The sequence below is a fragment of the Stomoxys calcitrans genome, chromosome 1 (assembly GCF_963082655.1).
Source record: "Stomoxys calcitrans chromosome 1, idStoCalc2.1, whole genome shotgun sequence".
Lineage (NCBI taxonomy): Eukaryota > Metazoa > Arthropoda > Insecta > Diptera > Muscidae > Stomoxys > Stomoxys calcitrans.
In genome coordinates, this window is record NC_081552.1 from 182,614,988 (window position 1) to 182,640,376 (window position 25,389).

General features: G+C 40.3%; 2 protein-coding genes across 9 annotated transcripts in view; one reads left to right on the plus strand and one right to left on the minus strand.

Moving 5' to 3' along the window:
* Positions 1-25,389, minus strand: part of LOC106084962 (alpha-tubulin N-acetyltransferase 1) — a 171,866-nt gene that overhangs the window by 110,040 nt on the left and 36,437 nt on the right. Inside the window, exon 1 of one of the 8 annotated variants that reach the window (XM_059360752.1) lies at positions 15,968-17,022. The exons of the other annotated variants lie outside the window; for them this stretch is intronic. The gene's annotated coding sequence lies outside the window, so the exon portion shown is untranslated. Of the gene's footprint in view, positions 1-15,967; positions 17,023-25,389 lie in introns of those variants that run through there. 8 annotated transcript variants of the gene reach the window in all.
* On the plus strand, positions 13,955-15,552 carry LOC106084963 (phosphoserine phosphatase). Its single transcript, XM_013248954.2, has one exon. It carries the CDS (start codon positions 14,352-14,354, stop codon positions 15,153-15,155), a length of 804 nt encoding a protein of 267 aa, XP_013104408.2. The 5' UTR covers positions 13,955-14,351; the 3' UTR covers positions 15,156-15,552.

Here is a 25,389-nt window from a genome sequence, read left to right on the forward strand (position 1 = left end):
CCTTCATAGGCAAAATTTACAATTTGCAAGGTGGCCTCCCAATCACTTGGCCCTTAAAGTAAATATAAGCTTCGTGCTATACTCTCAAATACTTTTTTTATATGTGCCCCGTTAGGCGGTAAAAAATCCTGTTTTATTTCTGCCTTATATTGTCGTTATTGGTCCATATATCCATTTAATGGGAGTGCTTATTGGAGTTGGGATGGTGCTTAGACATTCCACACAAATTTGGATGTCAAATTCATGCTTTACTCCCAAATACCTTTCATTTAAGTCAAAAATTGACATGGTCGACATACATATATGTACGGATTGGAGGGTGTTTTGGAGCTGTTTCTGGCACTCCGCCACTTTGCCCTAAAAATAGGTTTCAAATTCGTTCTTTACTCCCAAAAACCTTTCATTTGAACCCCATATTAGGAAGTAAGTGCTTTGGGGCTTACCCACAAACTCTTGGCCTCAAAACTGGATACCTTTTCTACTCTCAAATACCTTTCATTTGAGTTCCATGATGGGTCAAATAACCTACATGAGGCGATTTAAGCGCCACTTCAATACCCTTAACAAAAATATTAATGTAGCACTCCTAATCTACTTCCAAATTGCTTTAATTTGAGTCCGATATAGCCACGATCGGCTCAAATGCCCATTTGGCGGTTTTTGAGAGTGGGGACACCTCCATGTTTCCTCTATTTTTTTTTTTTTCATATTCGTAATCTACTCCCGAATACCTTTCATTCTAGTCCCATAATGACATGAACGTCCAATATGTCTGTTTGGAAGAGTTGAGGGGTTGGGGTGGGCGGCTCAAATTTTAATACCATATTCATATTCTCCTCTCCAATACCTTTCGTCTAATACCCATATTGTTTCGATTGGTCCAATTTTGATTTTGGTGATGTTTTTGGGGTTAGGGGATATCAAAAAATTATATTACCTATGTTCCTTCCAGATCAAACTTCACAATCTGTGAAATTTTCAAGAAAATCGTTTTGCCGTTTTTTAATTCTATACGGAACAAATAAACAAACCGAGTCGCATATAGTCGTGATCGACTTATATGTCCATTTGAGTTTTGGGGTTAGGGTAACTTCCTGGGTACTTGTACCCAATTTTTAATACCATATTCGTATTCTACTCCTCAACACCTTTCATTTGATAACCATATTGTCCTTATCGGTCCACTTTTGATTTTGGGTGGTGTTTTTCGCTAACGGGGGAGTGTCCGCCCCTTCTGGTATCAACAAATTTTAAACCTTATTTCTCCTTCCAGACCATATTCGTAATCTACTCCCGAATGCCTTTCATTTGAGTCCAATATTGTCACAATCGCCCAATAAACCTTTTTTGTGGTTTTTGGGGTTGGGGCGGCCCCTCAGTTACTTGGACCTAATTTTTAATATGAAATTCGTACTCTACTCCTGAATACCTTTCATCTGAGTCCCATATTGTCCCAATCGGTCAATTTATATTTTTGGGTAGTACCCAGTTACTTGGACCCAAATTTTAATATAAAATTCGTACTCTGCTCCTGAATGCCTTTCATTTGAGTCCAATATTGTCACAATCGCCCAATAAACCTTTTTTGTGGTTTTTGGGGTTGGGGCGGCCCCTCAGTTACTTGGACCTAATTTTTAATATGAAATTCGTACTCTACTCCTGAATACCTTTCATCTGAGTCCCATATTGTCCCAATCGGTCAATTTATATTTTTGGGTAGTACCCAGTTACTTGGACCCAAATTTTAATATAAAATTCGTACTCTGCTCCTGAATGCCTTTCATTTGAGTACCATATTGTGCCGTTCGGTCCATTTTTATTTTTGGGAAATTCTTTTAAGTTAAATAGCCTATGTTTTCTTCCCTACCAACCTAACAATCTGTAAAAATTTCAACGTAATCGGTTCAGCCGTTTTTGAGTCTATACGGAATAAACAAACAAACCAACCCGCCAACATACAAACAAACACAAATTGATTTTTATATATTAGAAGTAGAAGAAGATTTAATCGAAACTTTAATGCTATGGAATATTTTTTTTTATTGTATTTCTACACAAAAATTTCCAAATCGATTTTTTGTGAACAATATCGACCTATTCGATTTGGTTTTTGTATTGTTACATACATCCATACTTTTTCATGTGCTTATTTGTTTTTGTTGTTTCAAACATGTTTTATTTTTACATAAGTTTCATTGTGGAAGGGGCAACCCTCTCCCCCTCCTTTCAGCTAATGATGAGTGGCTAAAGCAAATCAAAAGAAACCCAAACATGCGACAAACACGTGATCATCAAGAAGTAATGGGACTGAGTGAGCGGTTAAATGAGTCAATTCCGATGATGATTGTGCGTTAGAGTAGGTGCGTGTGTATGTTTATGAAAATATATGCTAAACATATGCACACATGTTACGTACTACGAATACCGTGGTACATGTACAAGCGTAAGCTTAAGTCGCGGCAGAAAAACGTGATACATATTTTTTGTTTATTGTTATTGTTTTGTATTAATAAGGCGTCTGTATAAGTGATTGACTTTATTAGCGACTGCTTTGTTGGCTGCTGCTATAAAAATAAGCCAAAATGTAGAAAGACAACAACCGTACTTCAGAGATAAACATTTGCAATTTTAGCAATAAAATCATTTTTAATTTCTATTTCATAATAATATTTATTTATTTTTTTTTTTGAGGCAAATGACAACACATATGGAGCACTCCATGAGGATTGTAATGATAATTTTGTAAAATGTTCTTCCAGAGCGGGGAAAATTTTTTGTAGACTTAGAATTCAGACCAATAACAGCTCCTCGTTCTTTTTGCTGATAAATGCAGCACTTAATCGGCAGATCGGTCTATATGGCAGCTATATGTGAATGAGGACCAATCAGAGTCATATTTGTGTGGGAAAATGGGGGGCTTTATTCAACTCACTATTTCAAATTTCAGCGAAACCGGATAAAAATTGCTGCTTTTATGGGCTTCAGACCCTAAATCGGCAGACCGGTCTATATGGCAGTTATATCTAAATATAGTCCGATCCGAAATAACTCACTGTTTCAAGTTTCATTGAAATTTGGTTGTAAATTCAGCCTTTATGGGCCCTAAACCCTTAATCGGCTGATCGCTATATATGACAGCTATATCGGAATATAGAACGATTTGAATCGGATATTGGGAGGCTTTAATTAACTCACTGTATCAAATCTCAGCGAAATCGGATAATAGTTGCGGCTGTTTTGGGCTTAAGACCCTAAATCATCCGATCGGTCTATATGACAGCTATATCTAAGTATGGTCCGATCTGAACCATATTTGAGTCGGATATCGGGAGGCCTAAACAAACTCACTGTTTTCAATTTCATCGAAATCGGATAATAAATGCGCCTGTTACGGGCTTAAGACCCTAAACCGGCATATCGGTATATATGGCAGCTATATATAATTATTGTCCGATACACCCTACCTTATGGTGGTTGGTATAAAAATCAAGGTATTTAAGTAATTTTTTTTTTTAATAAAGACTAATCAATGAAAATGCCAATTTTGAACAAAAAATTTAAAAAATTTACTTTTTTCGCTTTTTGATACCCACCATCGAAGGATGTGAGGAATATTCATTTTGTTCCGTTTGCGAAACATCGAAATATCCATTTCAGACCCTATAAAGTACATATATATTCTTGATCGTCGTAAAAATCTAAGACGATTTGAGCTGAAACATTGCACAGATACTTTTTTTGTCCATAAACAGGTTAAGTTCGAAGATGGGCTATATCGGACTAAATCTTGATAAAGCCCTCATATCGACCGATCTGCCGATTGAAGATCTTAGACCCATAAAAGCCACATTTGTTGTCCGATTTTGCTGAAATTTAGGACAGTGAGTTGTGTCAGGCACCCTTCGGCACCCTTCTTTAATTTGACACAGATCGGTCCATATTTGGATATAGCTGCCATATAGACCGATCTCTCGATTTAGGGTCTTAGGCCCATAAAGGCGGATTTATTGTCCGATTTCGCCGAAATTTGGGACAGTGAGTTGTGTTAGGCCCTTCGACATCCTTCTTTAATTTGGTTCAGAGCGGCACTAATATGAATATAGCTGCCATATAGACCGATCTCTCGATTAAATGTCTTGGCCATATAGACCGACCTGCCTTTTTTTCACGTAACAAACACGCAGTGGATGTCCCCTATGTATGCAGTGCATTGCGTTGGCAATTAAGAAAGTTAAGGGTTGGAGGGGGGAAAGAGGGAGTAGTGTTTATTGATATTCGTCTTAAATTTCAATGACAGTGGGAAAGACATTAGCCGGAAGTCGATTCCACATACGAATGGTTCGGATGAAAAATTAATTTTCTCGGTAATGCATGGTTCGGTCAACTGGCCAATCAATTACAAACGGGTGTGAGCTGCTGGCAAGTCTTGTATTCCTGGTAAACATGCTAACGTCAGGGATAAGAAGACGAATATCCCTAGAACACACGCTATAAAAATAACGAAAGAGCAATACAACGCTACCCACATTCCGACGATGTTCAAGAGAAGCAATAGAGTTGGATGCTTTACTGGTCCCAATCAACACCATCGCTCTCCGTTGAACCCGGTCAAGAAGCTCCAAGGATGATTTTGGAGCTCCTGCCCATATATGAAAGTTATATTCCATCCTCGGCCTGATTTAGGTAGTATAGATATTGAGAAATCCCAAAACACTTGAATGCTTGGTTCAAGGTTGAAAAGGCTGCGAAGTGGACGAGCAAGCGTCGAAGAACACTTACTAAGGGCAAGTGTTGATGTACCGTCCGGCCCCGGAGATTTATTACCGTCGAGATCCGCAAGGACCCTTTTAACTCCACGTGTTCGAAAGAATATCTGAGGCATCGAACTAGGTACACTATAAATCACGAGGAGTGGTTGATTGCTAAACGACAAGGAAGAATTTCCTGCAAACATTCCAGCCAGTAGATTAGCCTTATCAACCGGGTCAGTGAATACCTGATCATCTTTAACAAGAGTTGGGATTGCCGATGGATTGCCCTTTACTCTTTTTACGAATGACCAAAAGCTCTTGCCTTCCCTCTGACAAGCAATAACTTTGGCACGAAGACGCTGTTCGTAAAGAAACTTTTCGTGTCTAAGTACACTGGCACACGAAGTTCTTGCTTGTTTGTACAGCATTTTGGCATTGGCATTTTTGTTCAGACGCCAAGTCCTAAATCCATATTATTTTGATCTAACAGCATCTATGCATTCCCGCTTAAACCAAATTTTATCCTTTGATTTAACCGATATATTCTTAGTCGGAATGAACGATCTCATTCCTATTAATATTACTTCCTGCACCATTTCGGCAGCAGCATTTACGTCACTGTTTAGAGAGAGCATTTACGTCACCGTTTTGAGTTCAAAGTTTTCCATTAAAATGCTGGAAAAATTGAGCTCAGCCCAACGTGCACTTTCGTATACAAAAATTGACCGCTTCGGGGCTGGGGAAGACGCGGCGGGAAAAGGAGAATACGAAGAGGACGCTGAAATGGTGCAATGGTCGGAATTACCAAGAGACGCAAGGACATTAACATTCTTGCACCCTGAGAAATAGGGTGCGAAGTTAAAAATAGGTCAAAAGTATTTTGTTGGTGACCTTCGACACATGAAATGTGTGTCGGTTCATTTACTAGATGCATCAGACCATTCTGCGCGGCCAGCAGCTCGGCGTATTGACCTTCCGGAGTCGTATTTCCCAAATGGAAAAGCCAAGAGGAGTTGGGGACATTGAAATCGGCGGCAACAACGATTCCACTGTCCGGAAAATCCTCTAAGATTTTAGTAATTGAGTCAGAAAGGGAGTCAAAGTCGCTAAAGGAAAATTCCCTTTCCGAGTTTGGACTTCTATATATAAATCCGAAGTAAAGTGCGATCTTTAAATGTAAGGTCTTGGGCCCACAAAAAGCGCATTTATTGTCCGATTTCGCCAAAATTTGGAACAGTGAGTTGTGTTAAGCCCTTCGACGTCCTTCTTGGGAAAGCCGTTATATTGATTAAATAGGGTCGGAAATCCATATTTCGACATGCCACAAAGGGAATGACAAAATTAATGTACCCACCATTCTGTGATAGTGGGTACAACAGAAATTAACGAAATGTTTAAAAATATTTCCTTTAAAACCATATAAAGCTTTATTCAGTCGACATTGAAAGAAGCATACCATTCGTCCATATTCATTGTCTTTGAGAGTGTTAGGTGAGATAAACAAAAGACAATCAAGGCAATGCACTCCACGGCTTTCGTCATATTCTCTTTCTATGACTTGTGTTGAATGGTGTTTCTATACCCATCACCATAGCATGGCGGTAAACTTATTTCGTCATTCTGTTTGTAACTGCTCGAAATATTCGTCTAAGATCCCATAAAGTATATATATTCTTGATCGTCATGACATTTTATGTCGATCTAGCCATGTCCGTCCGTCGGTTTGTCTGTCGAAAGCACGCTTACTTTCGAAGGAGTATAAGTGTAGGTCGGTTGGGATTGTAAATTGGCACCGGTCCATGTTTTGATATAGCTGCCATATAAACCGATCTTGGATCTTGACTTCTTGAGCCACTAGAGGGCACAATACAAATCCAATTTGGCTGAAAATTGGCATGACTTTAAACAACTGTGCTAAGTATGGTTTAAATCCGTCCACAACCTGATATAGCTGCCATGTAAACCGATCTGGGATCTTGACTTCTTGAGCCTCTAGGGGGCGCAATTATTATCCGATTTGGCTGAAATTTTGTACAAGGGCTTCTGCCATGACCTCCAACATGCGTGTCTTTAGACCGATACAGCTTCCTTATAAACCGATCTCCCCATTTTATTTCTTGAGCCCATAGAGGGCGCAATTCTTATTTGAATTCGCTGAAATTTTACACAATGACCTCTACTGTGGTCTCTTACATTCAATTCAATTGCCATAGCAATTTTTTTCTTTTATCCTTTGGTTGTCTAAAAAGAGATATCGGGAAAATAAATCGACAAATGCGATCCAAGGTGGAGGGCATATAAGATTCGGCCCGGCCGCTTTTACTTGTTTTATATGATGTGTGTGGTTTTTGTTTTATATGATGTGTGGTGACGACATATGCAATTTTTTGTAAATGGATTCATAGACAATAAAAAAAGGCATTCAAACCATTCGCTGATGCTAACCTCAGCGAATGGTTTGGTTGCCCAAAAGCCTGTTCAGTGCTATGATATAAATCACATGGATATTACAAATCCAAATCTCCATCTCCAAATTTTTCCCAAAGATTTTGGATGTCTCTGAAGAAAAACAAAAATGCGGCATTCACTTTATAAACAACCCTAATTGAAAAAATCCATATAGGCAAAACACTTGCCCATTGGCAAATTAAAAAATCGTACGATATCCACTTCTGCAGGTAAACTGATTGATTGACTACCCAATAGGATTGCAACAGCAGTGCAAATTCTTACATTGCCGTACTGCTGAACAAAGGAAGCAATGCTGTGCGAACAACTTATGATTTGTATTGGGGGTGTACCTTTAACAAGAATTAAATTAAAATTATTTATTGGAATTGTCTCGACATGGTGTCTGTCGACAAACAAGAACACAAGATAACTAATTCAGTCTAAAGTTAACGAAACAACACAGCAAAAACATCAGCAGATGATGATAAGAGAGCTGGACAAAAAGTAGAAGTAGCAGCGGCAGCACGAGCGCACATTCACTCATTCAATCACTTGTTTGCTTGCTTACACTGCACTTACTGTGGGGCAGCAACAATAATATGACGATCTCATTCGAAGAAATGGTGATGCCATATTTTGCAAAATGTTTGTCCTAATGGGAATGGGTGATTTTTAATATGGGCAAAAAGGATGAAGACGCATCCACTAGAATTGTGGGAGATTTCAACACTTCGTCATATTACTATTATGCATATTTTCTCAATGAATAAGAGGGCTGCTAAATAAGTGCTGGCCCAGGCAATACTAATTGTTGCCTGGTGCAATCTGACATTTAAATTGAAAAGTTTGACTTTTTCTAGCATAACCGTACTCGGAACCTTTTGACATATAACCATCATTTGTGTTGTTAACAGTGATTTGATTGAAATGACAAAAAAAAATGGAATTAGCCCGTGAAAATATTTCACCATTCGACGTGGATTATCGTCGAGAGCGCATTGGTGAACTTAAAAATCATTGTTTGGCGATTAAGCTCCATCAGATAGGACTGTGAAAAACTGGTTTAATGAATTCGTGGACAACGCTCGGTCAAAGTTGAATTCTGTGAAGGTTCTTTAAAAAACTGTCGTTGTACCAAAGAACGTTAATAACGTGCGTGAACTTATAATGCAGGATAGTCATATGGCATACGGTGTGATAGGGGAATTCTTGGGTATTTCTTCCACCAGTATACATTCCATATATCATGAACATCTTGTCGTAAAAAGGTTTGTTCTGTTTGTTGCCGCACAATTTGACATTCGCTCAAAAAAAAAAAAAAAAACAATCGCGGTGCTTGAAAGTACGTGGCGAATCGTGGATTTATGCGTATAACCCCGAAACAATTAAAGACAAATGCAACAAAAATTGTTCGTGGAGGAAGTACTTCGAAGCAAATGGCCGCCTGTTTCTTCGTCAAAACTGGTCATGTGGCAACTGTCCTGCTTGAGCAACATAGAACTGCCAATTCTTAGTGGTGCATCACTCATCGTCAAAACTGGTCATGTGGCAACTGTCCTGCTTGAGCAACATTGGACTGCCAATTCTTAGTGGTGCATCACTATTTGGGTGCCTAAAGTCATGGGAGAAATTCGAAAAACGAACACGAAAGACGAATCATTGTTCACAATGGGAATGCGATCTCTCAGACATCAGCTCAAAGCAGCGCCTTTTTGACCGGCCAAAATGTCGAATTGAAGGGCAATCTATCGAACAACCGTTTCTTGGCACCCAAAGATTTTTTTATTCCCGCACATTAAGATTCCCGCACATGCGTGGTCAATGATTTTAATCGCCAGAAAATGCTATTTCGTGTTTAACGCAGATGTATGTAATCATGGCCAAAACCTGCGAGGCTCAAGTGTGAATACAATGCGACTACCAACGCCACCACATGTGGTAACCCACACATGAGTACCAATTTGATCCCACGTATTTGGACCTTTTCACCTCCTTGGTTATGAGCGGAACACTACCTAAAACTCCTTCCAATCTATGGGTCACGGCGCCCGGATGACGGCACCCCCGATTTGGGTACAAACCATAGCCACCACGTTGCTCTCCACTGACCATTTTCAAGTTAGAACTGAAGTTCCAGGTGCTTCTGACTCCCGTGGCACCAAATTAAAGTCTCCGGTCAGACTTCGTAGCATTAAAAGACTACTACCAGTTAAACCCTAAACAGTTCCGGACTGGTCACCTGGGAGAAAGCAATCGCCCTAAGCCGACCTATAGCATACAAGAGTATGTACCAAAAACAACATACATCAGGACTATATATACAAACGGGACATGGCTGCCCTCACGGGCTACTCTACATGTATCAGCTCCAACATGGGATTTAACAATCAACACCGGGACGAAGCAATCATGTAATGCGCCACACCAAATCAGCCGACGGGGCCATTGATAACTAGCATGTATTCGTGCCTCCACTAAGTCTTGTCGGTCTCGGCCACTCTCACGGATGACTGAGCACGACCACAAAAGCTACAGGAAACAACGATGGGCAAACGCAGCAGCATCAACATTGACATGGTAGGAGCCAGGCCTTGTAATGCGCAGCACCAAACCACCCGGCCGCGCCAGTACAGTAGCACCTCGTCATGAATAAGTAGCGTGTATACATGCCTCCTTTAAGTCTTGTCCGTCTCCTAATAAATACTTCACGAGAAAAGGTGGCCAGCCTTGCAAGAGTCGTCCCGTTTTCAAGAGCCCTACTGAAATCCCACACCGCCTCGCCAATCCCCATCACGCCTAAATCTCTAATGTCTACATAGTCCGTCAGTTCATGCCTGCAGTCTACAGGTCTCCCACAGTCGCACAGATCAGTCGCGGATCCATTAATGAGCAGTGGGAATTCTTCTCTCATCTCAATGAGTGCTGTCTGATTCTAAATTTATATGAGAAATAAGTGACCCACTTTTTATACCCACCGCCATAGGATGGGGGCATACTAATCTAGTCATTCCTTCGAAATATTGATCTACGACCCAATAAAATAAAATATATATTCTGGAACGGCTCGACATTCAAAGTCTATCTAGTCATGTCCGTTCGTCCGTACGTACGTCTATCGAAATCAAGATAGTAAAGCTAGCCGCTTGAAATTTTGCACAGATGCTTCTTATTGATGTAGGTTATTGGGGATTGCAAGTGGACCATATCGGTTCAGATTAGGATATAGTCCCCATATAAACCGATCCCCGGATTTGACTTCTTGAGCCCTTAGAAGACTCAATTTTCATCCGAGTTTGCTGAAATTCGGAACAAGGACTCGAGATATAACCCCCATATAAACCGATCGCCGGATATGAATTTTTTAGCCCTTAGAAACCTAAAATTTCATCCGATTTCCCTGAAATTTGGTATGATCCGAATCGGACTATAAACAGACATAGCCATCATATAAACCGATCCCCGGATTTGTCTTCTTGAGCCCTTAGAAGCCTTAATTGTCATACGAGTTTGCTTAAATTTGGAACAAAGACTTGAGTTATGACTTCTAATATCCATGCCAAGTATGATCTGAATCGGTCTATAAACAGATATAGCCCCTATATAACCGATCTCTGGATTTGACTTATAAAACCTAGAAATCACAATTTTCATCCGATTTGGCCGAAATTTGGACCAAAACCCTATCTTACGAATAACAACATCTGCGCAAAGTTTTATCCCAATCGGTCAATATGGTAATATAGACCAACCTATGTATCGATATCCCGATATGACTTCATGAGATGAAAATAATTCAAATACAAACTCAGTTAATAAGTGTACATTTTTGGTGGAATCCATGGTGGTGGGTACCCAAAACACGGCCCGACCCACAAAGTGGAGATGTTTTACACATCTGAATACCTCATGGATGTAGAAAGCGTTGGTGAGAAGACAAAATTATGTTCTACGTATCATAGGCGTTATGGACTTCTTCACTCTTATGCTAATGACAAATCTTTCTCCACGTAAGCTTACACCTTAAGAGTATATAATAGCTCTCTAGGTGGTCGAGGGCAAAAATGTATGCTTTTAAATGTTTTGGGATGCTTTCAAGTACCATGGAATGATTTTTGTACCCAAAACAGTTTCCAAGTTAGAAACTGTTTTGGGTACATCTAGATCATCATCTAGAAGCAATCAAAAGCCCCTTGAATTTTGGTTCCAGCCTGAAAGTTTGTGATGCCCCGTATGGAAGTATGGTTGTTGCTGTGGTTGAGACATAAATCACAGGAAGAAAAGATTGCTCGATGTGGAGTTGCATAAAGACAGTCGGTTATTATGGCCCATGCATAAAGCACCTCAAGGAATTGGCCCTGGAAAGTAGTAAATTTTCAAGGAACATAAGCCGAATCTGCGTCTAGAGCACTTAAAGCACTGTAACATAAGGGGTGGTATTCGTAAGATGTGGTCTATGCTGCTGACAAGTCATTCTTGAACCCCATGCGGAGGGATGATAGGACCCCAGCGGCTTTTGGTGACCAAGGTATGCACCAGATTGTTCAACCGTCAATTTATTGAACATCCCGAGAGTAAAAGGGCGAGAAGGAGAGCCATTCGTCGAATTAGTGTCCTCTGAGCCGATGAACAATAATCAACAACAATTTACTGCGGTAGGAGTTACGAATGCCATCGTAAAATCGAAATAATTTTTACATTGATGATAAAGAACCTAGATGAATTGGGCGCCGAATACCTGAGTGGGCAGAGGTTGTGCTACTGAAGTCAAGAAAGAATTCGAGCAAAAGAGAATAGCATAGACTGCTCCTCCCGCACCTTGTTGAAGGATTTACATTGCATAGCACGGCGACTGCTTTTCACGCCATTACTGCACATAATTGCGAGGCCTTAATCAAGCCATGCCATAGAAAGGTCCTCGTTACATACCGAAGAATTTTATGGCCAGCTACTCTTCACTTTTTGATGACATATCCAGCACGTCTCTTCCGCCAAGCCTGAACATAACCTAAATGCCTGCCATCATGACACAAATGTGCAAGGTTCAAACGGTGAATGCAATGACTCCAAATGCAGTAACCTTTCGTCTATTTCTGTTGTAATCATGGGTATTCTGCCTTTGCGCCTCCAGTAGGTTTGGTTAGGTTAGGTTGAAAGGCATGCAACTAAGCCACCGTAGCGCAAACGAAGCCATCGTAGCGTAGAGGAGGCCACGATAGCGCAGGGGTTAGCATGTACGCCTATTACGCTGCACGCATGGGTTCAAATTTGCCCATGAACATTCTATTAGGGAGCAGGGGCAAACTTTTCACACACCACTGAGTGTTAACCGATTCAATTTTTAGCTCAATGATAAGGGCCCTCCTTTTTATAGCCGATTCCGAACGGCCTAACGCACTGCGACACCTCTTTGTGAAGAAGTTTTTGCGTGGATGCCATGATGGTATAGTACATCACAAATATCGCCAGCGTTGTGAGTGGATAACCACCGGTGTAAATTTTTTCTAATGTTCTTGGCAGGATTCAAACCCAGGCGTTCAGCGCCTGAATCCGATAAGTATGCCTCTTTGTGGAGAAGTTTTAACATGGCTGCTATGCTAGATGGTACAATACCTCATAAATATCACCAGCATTCGGAGGGAATAAACATCAGGATTCGAACCCAGGCGATCAGCGTCATAGGCGGACATGGTAATCTCTGCGCTACGTTAGCGCATAGGTTACATTAATACATTAACATTAATGAATATTTCAGCTTTGCACAAATTTTGAGTGGTGTCGCTCTTCGTCTTGCCGTTAGAACTCGGCCATATGTAAAAAGGAGGTCCGTAAACATCAAACTTAAATTTGCACTGCATAATATGAATGAAGTCACTCTGCTGGGGTGTTCTTGGGAAATTTGAATATGCACTTCTTTTCATTTTTTTCTTTTCAAATTTGTATATTAAATAAGCTTCCGCCGTATTCATACAACTTAAGGAAGCCTTAAAATAGATTTATTTAACAGTTCTATAAAGGAAATCTGTTAAATAAAGCTATTTCAAATTCACATTAAGTTTTGTGAACAACAGTGTTAAAATCGAACCCCATTTGGGATTTCAAACATTCCACTTTGAATGAAAAATTCTCCCTACTACTGGCAACTCTGCGAGGCACATAAACAATAAGAGTGTGTTGTTGTTGTCACAGTTTGCTGCGTTACTAAGCCACTATTACCAGCTGTTGGTGACTGATCAGTCGAGTCGAATGGACGGACATACTTCATAACACTGCTGCCGAGTGGCCTGTTGTATATTTTTCAAACATACAAAAGCAAACACACATATGTATATTTAAAAAACACACACATACATAACATTCATATGTAATACAACAACAAATAATACTCAACGTTGTGGGTATTTGTAAAAAAAAAGAAAAAAGAGTTTTCTTCAACAAAGCATTACAGCGTATCGGTTCAGTTACAAGTAAACACTGAGACGGGCTACAACGTCATTCTCTGGACAACAACACAAACTGATGGAATTTATTGTCGTTGTCGTCAAATTTTCCATTGCAAAAAGAAAAACAATAACAGAACATTTTTCTTCTATACCTACATAGTATAAAGAGTGGAAAAAGGAAAAACAAAAAAAAAAGGCAAAAGCAATAGAAAGTAAATTAAAAGAGAAAAAACAACATTTCCTAAATATCAGATAGCCGACAGTGATCGTGAACTTGAACGGCATCGAAAAAAAGGGGCAAGAGCAACGAAGGAAATCGAAAACAATTTCTAGGTGATCTTGTTGCTCTGCGGCTTGTGGAAAGAAAACAAGCCCACCGCCAGACACTAGTCGTCCAGTCGTCAGCCAGGCAGCCAGCAGCAACGTTTGTTTATTGTTACCTAATATGACAATAATAAAAACTAACTAAGACCCACCAAGAGCAGCAAAAACGTGCTTTATCTAAATTAGCCAGAGTGCATAGCGGCAGCCCCATAGTAGAATAGTAGCGAAAGAGAGAGAGAGAGAGAGCAGCTAAGCAAGAGCAGAGCACAAAAAATTTTCCATACAGCCAGCCAATTGTAAATTTTTCGTAATAAATAGTCCTGAGCAAACAACAACCAAATCAGTCAACGAGTGCAAACTCAGTCAGTCAGTAAACACCGCCGCCATGAACTCTACTATCGGTCTTAGTGTCGGACGTGCGGCCACCAATGGCTGTGTAGCGGCTGCTCTGAATGGAGCCACCACCACTTGTCATTCGGCTGCCTCGATATCCTCCAGTGCCAGCGTGGGACAACAGTCCAAGAGTAAATGTGCAGATCTGGCCGCCAAGATTATCCAGCAATCGCACATTGTTTGCTTCGATGTTGACTCCACCTTGATATGTGAAGAAGGTATCGATGAATTGGCCGATTTCTGTGGCAAAGGATCCGAGGTGGCCCGCGTTACCAAAGAGGCCATGGGTGGCACCATGACCTTCCAGGATGCCCTCAAGATACGCCTTGACATCATTAGGCCCAGCCAGCAGCAAATTTACGATTTTCTCAAGATGAGACCCTGCACCCTGACGCGTAATGTAAAGCGTTTCGTGGAACACCTCAAGGCTGAGGGCAAACAGGTGTATTTGATTTCGGGAGGCTTCCATTGCCTCATTGAACCTTTGGCCATTGAGTTGGGCATACCACTCTCGCACATATATGCCAATAAACTGATGTTCTTCTGTAATGGTGAATATGCTGCCTTCGATGCGGACCAACCCACTTCGCGTTCAGGAGGCAAAGCCGTGGCTATAACAATGATACGCAAGCAATACGAAGCCGATACCATTGTAACAATGATCGGTGATGGCGCCACAGATTTAGAGGCAGTGCCACCAGCCAATTACTTTGTTGGTTTTGGCGGCAATGTCCTGCGTCCCGAGGTGCACAAGCGTGCTCAGTATTACGTAACAGACTTTGAGCAGTTAATGTAAATACGAACGATGCCATCATCCTTCATAGGTGGCATTTCGTCCTCACCCCACCATCCCCCCTCCCAATCAACTATGGCAATAGGAAGAACAGCAGCAACATATTAGCAAATTCTATAAACCAAAAACGGCTTTTGTTTGTTTTTCCTACTCCATGTGTAAATATTTTATTATTTATATTTGTAAGTTTTAATAATTATATTGTGTATATGTTTTGTATTAGTGAAAATTATTTAAGGAAAAAAGTGGTTGTTTTCTTGTTCAGACATGAATTCAATGTGAATGTGAGATATAGCAATAATAGTACGTACATGCGTTTATAGTCATGGAGTGTAATTAAATAAAAACCAAACAAAAAGAAAAACGAAACTAATGAATGAAGATATAAAAGAAACAAGAACTAGATTTTTTTACTTGGCCATATATTTCCGGTTTGATCTTTGCTATCATCATGGCGCTCTAGTGCACCACATTTGGAAAAAGGGCTCTGTAGTTTGGTCATAAACCAAAGATAAAAAAGACATTTAAGAGATTCAATGACATTGGGGAAAGAGCAAAAAAGAGAACATGTAGCACACATACACACACATATGGGAATACACTTTGAGATCTACTCGAGTTGAAAACAGAGAGCGAACAAGAACAATCAGCAAACCCAACAAACAATTTGTGTGATAAGCAAATTTTATTTGTATTAGATGTTTAAAACTCAAAAAAAAAAAAAAACCTAGAAAAAAATGATTGACAATTAAAAATAAAGTTTTATAAAAATTAAATGCAAAATAAAATAGAAATAGAATAAAAATTACACATACCCTAAAAGAGGCAAATGTTTACCATTTTATCAGTTTGCAAAATGTGATTTTTCGAACATCATCCAGCACGAGATCATATTCAATGCTTTCTATTCCAAGAATGTTGAGGAATTTTCAAGAATAGCCACACACAGTTTTATAAAAGAAAAATTATAAACACATCTTTATTGTACAAGGGCAAATAGAGAGAATGAAAAATTATACAGAACATTTTTCCAGAACAAAAATTATGAATATACAAAATCCAAGCATACTTGTACAATACAAATTATTAAGTATTTAGTTTTATTACAAAGTAATTTCAACAAAGAATAACATAGCAAAGTACTTATAAGAGTTGAGCAAGCGTGTGTTATTATTCAAAACACTTTACTAGTAAATGGATCATGATTTCTAATACGTCATGTATCTCTATCAGCACCTTTGTCAATTTAATTAAGGTGCCCTACATACCAAAAGACTGCTTACGGTGTAGAGCACGTTTTTGTTTAGAAACAGGAAGAAACACAGAATAAGTCCTCTAACCATGGATTTATCATCATGTGGTTGGCGAAATGGTATCAAAAACAAGTTATAAAGGTACTTTTTGGAGCCTAAAATTACCATTTTCTGGGTTAGTCTGCGCGTATATAATGCACGTGTACCATTGTTGATACAGGAACTTTTTTTTTTGGTCGAGTCGGATCTCGGAATATTTCTTCAGATAGACTAATCTCCTAATTTAACCTCTTGCTTTTAAATAAGGAGTAACGAGATGCGTTAGCCCCTTCTATATATTTTCCGAACATGGTCCCATAGGTCCATTTTTCAACGTAGCCTCCATATACACCTAACCCTAGTTTTTACTTTTTTGGGACGAATTTTTCATCCGATTTCTAAATGATAATGAGTTATAACAGCCCCTCTTACGCGTATTCCAAATATTTTTACATTCCGATATAACCGCCATATAGATAAATTTTTTGATTTCGCCTTTTGTACTGAAGAAAGTCTCATTCATTCCATTGCGATGAATATGCCGAGTGTGGGAAAAAACTGCATGTCCGATTTCGCTGAAATGTGAGTTGATCCCATGAACACGAATCTGAAGTCCTTTTTAGGGGCAAAGTTCCGTGGACCCTCCAAGGGGTGAAAAACTCCCCCTCAATGAGAAGTGCTCTAACCTAGGGAATATGCATACAAAACGAAAGGTATTAACGTGTAGATTACAAATGCACAAGGAAATGTCTAAAACTTGGCACCTGATTAGAACTATGGGACCTTTAAACTTTTGAACCCCCTAACCTAGACTATATGGGTATCAAATAGATGAAAGCGATTGATGAGTAGATACCAGCCTGCAATGAGAGGAAGACTAGGCAATTCCGCAAAGACATCGGAGTATACAGTCTATTGACTATCCTACTACAATTGTTCCTAGGTCTGCAGCCCTGTTGTTCTCCCTTTTCGACAATTACCATCAACAAGCTGTCCTCAGCGACATTAGCAAATGTTCTTGGACCCGTATTACTATTGTTCGGCTTAGTTCTTTGGGCATAGGATGCCCTCCCGGGTGACCGCAGCCTTTTGGTTGACTACCGCGCCGTTTCCGAATCTAGACGTGTAACCTTTTGGAGTAGCCTGTGTCCCAATTAAGGGAGCCTTCTTTTCGTTGAGAATTTTAGAATTCTTCGCCTCGGACTATGCCCGAGAGGCGTGCGCCTTTAATATTTCCCTTCTCTTACGATCGTATTGCCAGAGAAGGCCGATGGCCTGGCAAATTTTTGCAACGATAGCAAATAAATTGCGCTCCATTAAGGCCCAGTATTTTTGCATGGAATTTCGTATAGTGTTTTATTCTCCCAATTAATTTGATACCCACCACCATAGGATGGGGTTATACTAATCAAGTCATTCCGTTTGTAACACCTCGAAATATTCATCTAAGACCCCATAAAGTATATATATTCTTCATCGTCTCGTCATTCTGAATCGATCTAGCCATGTCCGTCCGTCCGTCTGTCGAAATTACGATAGAGGTCGAACGCGTAAAGCTAGCCGTTTGAAATTTTGCACAGATACTTAGTATCGATGTAGGTCGTTGGGGATTGCAAAATGGCCATATCGGTTTAGATTTAGATATAGCTCCCATATAAACCGATCTCCCGATTTCACTTCTTGAGCCCCTGGAAGTCGCAATTTTTGTCCGATTTGGTTGAAATCTTGCATATAGTGTTCTGTAATGACTTCCAAAAACTATGCTAAGTACGGTCAAAATCGGTATATATCCTGATATAGCTCCCATATAAACCTATCTTCCGATTTGATTTCCTGAGCCTTTACAACCCGCAATTTTTGCCCGATTTGAAATTTTGCATGTAGTGTTCTGTTGTGACTTCCAACAACTGTGCCAAGTACGGTCCAAATCGGTCTATAACTGATACATTGGGTTGCCCAAAAAGTAATTGCGGATTTTTTAAAAGAAAGTAAATGCATTTTTAATAAAACTTAGAATGAACTTTAATCAAATATACTTTTTCTACACTTTTTTTCTAAAGCAAGCTAAAAGTAACAGCTGATAATTGACAGAAGAAAGAATGCAATTTCAGAGTCACAAGCTGTGAAAAAATTTGTCAACGCCGACTATATGAAAAATCCGCAATTACTTTTTGGGAAACCCAATAGTTCCCATATAAGCCGATCTCCCGATTTGACTTCTTGAGACCCTGGAAGCCGCAATTTTTGTTCGATTCCGCTGAAATTTTTCATGTAGTGCTTCGTTATGACTTTGAACAACTGAGCCAAGTACGGTCAAAAAGCGGTATTTTACCTGATATAGCTCCTATGTAAATCGGTCTCTCGATCATCCTTGTTCGGTTCCCAGAACCTTTACTTTTTGCTGGTTTGACAGAACCTTGGTATGTAGAATAAAATAATGCCCTTCGACTAAATTTTTTTTTGTATAAATTTTTTGCAGAATCCATGGTGGTGGGTTTCCAAGAATCGGCCCGGCCGAACTTAGGACGCTTGTACTTGTTTTTTGCTTATGTTATGTTATTTTATTATTTAGGTTTTATTATATTATTTTATTTTATAGGATTGAATGATATTTTATTGTATTTTATTTCAGTCAATTTGTTTCATTATATTTATTTTATGTTATTTTATTTTATTTTATTATACCCTCTACCATAGGATGGGGGTATACTAATTTCGACATTCTGTTTGTAACGCCTCGAAATATGCGCTTGAGATCCTATAAAGAATATATATTCTTGATCGTCATGTCATTTTAAGTCGATCTAGCCATGTCTGTCCGTCCGTCTATCTGTCGAAAGCACGCTAATTTCAAGCTAGACGCTTGAAATTTTGCACAAATACTTTTTATTGTGTAGGTCGGTTGGTATTGTAAATAGGCCAAATCGGTCCATGTTTTGATATAGCTGCCATATAAACCGATCTTGGGTCTTGATTTCTTGAGCCTCTAGAGGGCGCAATTCTCGTCCGATTTGATTCAAATTTTACACGTGGTGTTTTGGTATCACCCCGGCCGATACGGGATGACTATGAGCACCACACAGACTGGAACTTTGAGCTTCGACTTGTGTGGTGCCCATTGTTATCACGTGAAGTTTAGCTGAAAGCTACCGGCGCGTCCACAGGTTGCGGATGGTGGAAAGCTCCGTATTTATGCGGAGTAGCTGCAAATGCGGCCGCGAGCAGTCAGCGATTTTCGAGAGGAGAGTCTCAGTGAGGAGTTAGGTGGCACTGGCTCTTAATTAAATACTGAGTGCCAATGATACTCGAGATGACAAGGCGAATTATTGGCGCCTTCAAATAACCAATGGGCAACATCAGCGTCTGTTCCCAGGTTAGGGGCGACTGGCGGCGAGCGTCGGATCTTGAAGCAAGCGGCTTGCCACAACGAGGGATACATGCAATCCCACAAACCCACGCGGTTGGGGCGCTGGGCCAGTAACCCGCTCCCGGAAAACATAGAACTACTATGAAAAACCAAGGAATAGTAAAAACGGACCCCCCCAACGTTGACGACCCACGCAAACGAAATAATGACCATGATTTGGACCAGGATCTGCACCTGGAATGTCCGCACTCTTTATGGAGAAGGTGCAGTATACGCGCTGGCGGATGTATTAGAGAAGTACAAGGCAGATATAACCGCCTTACAGGAAGTGCGATGGACTGGGAATGGCGTCACTACAACACCAAACGGTGACGAACTATACTATAGCTGCCATAACACGAGGCATGAATTTGGCTGCGGATTTGTGGTTAGTCGAAGACTGAAACACCTAGTCTCCAGCTTTACTCCGGTGGATGAGAGGCTAGCCACAATCCGCATAAAAGCCAAATTCTTCAACATCAGCCTTATTTGTGCCCACGCCCCGACGGAAGACAAAGACGAGCAGACCAAGGATATTTTCTAGAGAGAGAATATGACCGCTGCCCCGCCCATGATATTAAAATCGTTCTGAGAGATTTTAATGCGAAAATAGGGAAGGAAGACATTTTTGGTCCAACAGTCGGAAAGTTTAGCCTCCACGAGATAACGTCCAGTAATGGGTTGAGGCTGATAGATTTCGCCGCGGCAAAAAACATGGTAGTTAGTAGCACCTGATTTCAACATAAAAATATCCACAAAGCCACATGGCTGTCACCCGATCAAAACACGAGAAACCAAATTGATCACGTTGTGATAGATGGAAGGCATTCATCCAGCGTGTTAGATGTACGATCGATCCGTGGAGCGAATATAGATTCGGATCATTACCTTGTTGCAGCAAGGTAATGTTGTTGAACATGGCGAGAAAAGTACGATCTGACACTGCACGGAAGCTGGACATTGAAAAGCTGCAGACACAGCAACTGGCAGCGGCATACTCCACTCGACTGACCCAACTGCTTGATGAAAGCACTCCATGTTCCGATGATATAATGGCGCAGTGGCAAACTAATGCCCATTCCATGGAAAATGACGCGAAATCCGTACTTGAGTACCGGAAGCCTCCTCCAAAAAACCCATGGTACGACCAAGAGTGTCGAGATGCTACTGAAGCCAAGAATGCGGCATATAGAGCAACCCTGCAATCAGTAGCAACGCGCCAGATGAAGGAGGGGTATCGGGAGAAAAGGAGAGAGGAGGAACGTCTATTCCGCAGAAAGAAAAAGGAAATGGAAAGTCGTGAGTGCGAGCGAATTGAGATGTACAGGAGTCAGAATGAAGTCCGGAAATTCTACCAAAGGATTAAACACCAAACCGATGGCTTTGGTGCAAGCACATCCTCCTGCAGAGACAAAGAAGGAAATCTGGTAACTGACACAGACAACATGCTGAGGATATGGAAAGAACATTTTACCCAACTGCTAGTGTCTGATGTTGGCGGCGAAGAGGATACCGCAGAACCAATCTCTGATGATGGTATAGAATGTTTACCTCCTAGTCAGAATGAGGTCCAAGTAGCAGTAACCCGATTAAAGAACAACAAGGCAGCAGGAGCCGACGGGTTACCCGCTGAACTATTTAAGACCGGAGGCGACACGCTGATGAGGCGTATGCATCAGTTTATCTGCGCAATCTGGCTAGAAGAACGCATACCCGATGATTGGAACCTCAGCATACTATGTCCCGTACACAAGAAAGGAGACAAGACGGAATGTGCCAACTACAGAGGAATAAGTCTCCTCCCCATCGCATACAAGATACTCTCGAGCGTACTGTGTGAAAGATTAAAACCTAAAGTCAATGAGATAATTGGGCCCTATCAATGAGGCTTTAGACCAGGTAAATCCACCCTAGAACAGATATTCACACTGCGCCAAATCCTGGAAAAGACCCGAGAAGAAAAATCAACACCTACCACCTCTTTGTTGACTACAAAGCCGCCTTCGATACTCCTTTACGTTCTATGGTATTTCAAGCCATGTCTGAGTTTGGTATCCCTGCAAAATTAATACGACTCTGCTGGATGACACTTGCTGATACGCGTTCCTCAGTAAGAATAGGAAAGAATCTCTCCGAACCATTTAATACCAAACGAGGTTTCAGACAAGGAGACAGCCTCTCGTGTGATCTCTTTAATATCCTGCTGGAGAAGATTATACGAGATGCAGAAGTGAATAGATATGGCACACTTATCACAAGAGAGCACATGCCACTCGCCTATGCCGACGATATCGATATCATAGGTCGGTCACCGGAAGTAGTAACTGCAGCCTTTGAAAGAATCGAAAGAGAGTCAGTGAAAATGTGTCTGGCAGTAAATGGAGATAAGACGAAATGGATGGTTTCTACTCCCAAAAAGCCTTGTACAACCGAGCAGATAAAGAACATGGAAAAAGTTGGGAACCACAACTTTGAGATAGTCAGTTACTTTATCTACCTCGGCACCGCCGTAACCGATACGAATGACACCAGTTTTGAGATAAAGCGAAGAATAATACTGGCAAACAGATGCTACTTTGGACTAAGTAAGCAGTTTAGAAACAAGGCCACCTTTCGACAGACGAAGACTACACTTTACAAGACGCTGATACTACCCGTGCTGTTATATGGTTCTGAAGCATGGGTACTTGTGAAAGCAGATGAGGCAGTGCTTGGAGTATTTGAGAGAAAGATTCTTCGTAAAATATTGTATATGGACCAGTTTGTGTTAACGGAGAATATAGGCGACGTATGAACTACGAGCTGTATGACGACGATAGCATAGTTACACGCATCAAAATACAACGGCTGCGTTGGCTAGGTCATGTTGTCAGAAAGGATGAAGAAGCTCCAGCAAAGAAGTCTTTTGAAGGCAAACACGGTGGTACACGCAAACCGGGAAGACCAAAAGCCCGATGGAAAGATCAAGTTGTGGGAGACACTTCGAAACTTGGTGTCAGAGATTTTAGAATGAGCGCAGAAGATCGAGGCGCTTGGAACGCTATTCTACGTTCGGCTAGTGGAAGATATATTCCGTCATAGCCAATTAAAGTAATGTAAAGTTTTGGTATCACTCCCAACAACTGTGTTAAGTATAATTCAAATCGGTACATAACCTGCTATAGCTGCCATATAAACCGATCTGGGATCTTGACTCCTTGAGCCCCTAGAGGGCGCAATTCTCATCCGATTTGACAGAAACTTTGTACAATGACCTCTCATGACCTTCAACATACGTGTCTAATATGGTCTGAATCGATCAATAGCTTGATACAGCTCCCATATAAACCAATCTGCCGATTTTGCTTCTTGAGCCCCTACAAGGCGCAATTCTTATCCGAATGAACTGAAATATTACATAATGACTTCTACAATGTTTAGCATTCAATTATGGTCCGAATCGGACTATAACTTGATATAGCTCCAATAGCATACCAGTTGTTATTCAATATTCTATGTTTGTCTAAATAGAGATACCGCGCAAAGAATTCGACAAATGCGATCAATGGTGGAGGGTATATAAGATTCGGCCCGGCCGAACTCAGCACGCTCTTGCTTGTTTTATTTATTTCGTCGAAAGCCCTTGTTGACCACTCATCTGTCCGCTAAATGCTACAACCTAATACCACCACAGCAGCTGTTGGATTGGGTATATGTCCATTGAGGCATGGGGCGGATTAATATCCGCACCCCCTTTTCAACCTTACCTAACCCAACTTCCTGGCTCCAGATCTGCCGCTTCAATGGAAACAGACGCAGACCATTCACCGCCTAATGGGTAGATAGCACTATCGTAGCTATCCTTGAATGACTTAATTTTTTTTCTTCGAAAATTACATTTTACGATTATGGAATATTCCTGCGGAATGAAATAACAGTCCTATATTAAATTAAACTTTGAAGATATTCTTAAAATTTCTTGAGTAGATTCTACGCTGGTAGAAAATATTTTTTAATATACAAAAATCGCAGATAATTTTCCTCCAAAAGTCTAGATTTTGAAATCTATGAAACCCGTAAACAATACAAAACAATAAGCCTGAACAGTACAGAAGACGCACGTATTAAAGCAAAACAATTGCAACACTTTCTAAAAGAAAACTGAAACTAAAACGCAAATAAAAATTCCAATAAAAGTACAGACAGCCAAAGAACAATTGTGGACAATTAAAAAAAAGTGAGACATAAAACTGTAAATGGTAAACCGCCATAGTGTGCGGTGTTAAGCGCAACAGCCGAATATGGCTGAAAATCTTCTGGCAGCAATTAAAAGATGAAACCCCCACTGGCCATCAACGTCTGACAAATAGACTGTTAGCCAGCGAATGGCTTGCTCCAAATAAGTACATTTTTACGGGTAAACAACCATGACAACCTACTAAATACAACAATAATTGTAAAACTATTTTTCTAGAATTAAGATCAATGTTAATTTAGAAAGAAAACGCTTAACGCTTGCAACGGCATGAGACAGACACCAGCGGTGACGTTGGCGTATTCAAGAAAATCACGTTTTAAAAGCTCTGATCATAAAATTAATAATTCATCAGCGTTAAGAAAGAGAAAAGAAAAACTAAAAAACACCAACACATCATTTCATTGTTAAGATAAAACAAGTAAGAGCGTGCCAAGATCGGCCGGGCCGAATCTTATATACCCTCCACCATGGATCGCATTTGTCAACAAAAACAAAGGATAAAACAAAATAATTGCAAAATATTTGGACCATAAACGAATTGAATGTTGGAGACTATAGTAGAAGCCATTTTGTAAAATGTCAACCAATTCGAATAAGAATCGCGTCCTTTAGAGGCTCAAGAAGTAAAATTGGGAGATCGGTTTATATGGGAGCTCTATCGGGCTATATACTGATTCAGGCCATATTTGGCCCGTATGTTGAAGGTCATGGGAGAAGCCGTTGTACAAAATTTCAGCGAAATTGGATAATAATTGTGTCCTCTAGTTCTATGGGTTTGTATGGCAGCTCTATCAGGTTATGGACCGATTTGAACCATACTTAGCACAGTTGTTCGAAGCCATTACAAAACACCTCATGCAAAATTTCAGCCAAATCGGATAGGAATTGCGTCCTCTAGTGGATCAAGAATTCAAGATTCAAAATCGGTTTATATGGCAGCTATATCAGGTTATTGACCTAATTAAACCATACTAAGTTGTTGGAAATCATAACAAAACACCTCATGCAAAATTTCATCAAAATCGGATAAGATTTGGTTTATATGGCAGCTATATAAAACATGTACCGATATGGCATATTTACAATCCCAACCGACCTACACTAAACGATCAAGAATATATTAGACGAATATTTCGAGGAGTTACAAACAGAATGACGAAATTAATATACCTCCATCCTATGGTGGAGGGTATACAAATTTATCAGAATTTTTAATCACCTTCTAACACTCCAAAAATTTTTATTGTGACCCTACCGTCCTTGTTGTTATTTATATATCACCCGGATTTCCTCCCTCAGAAC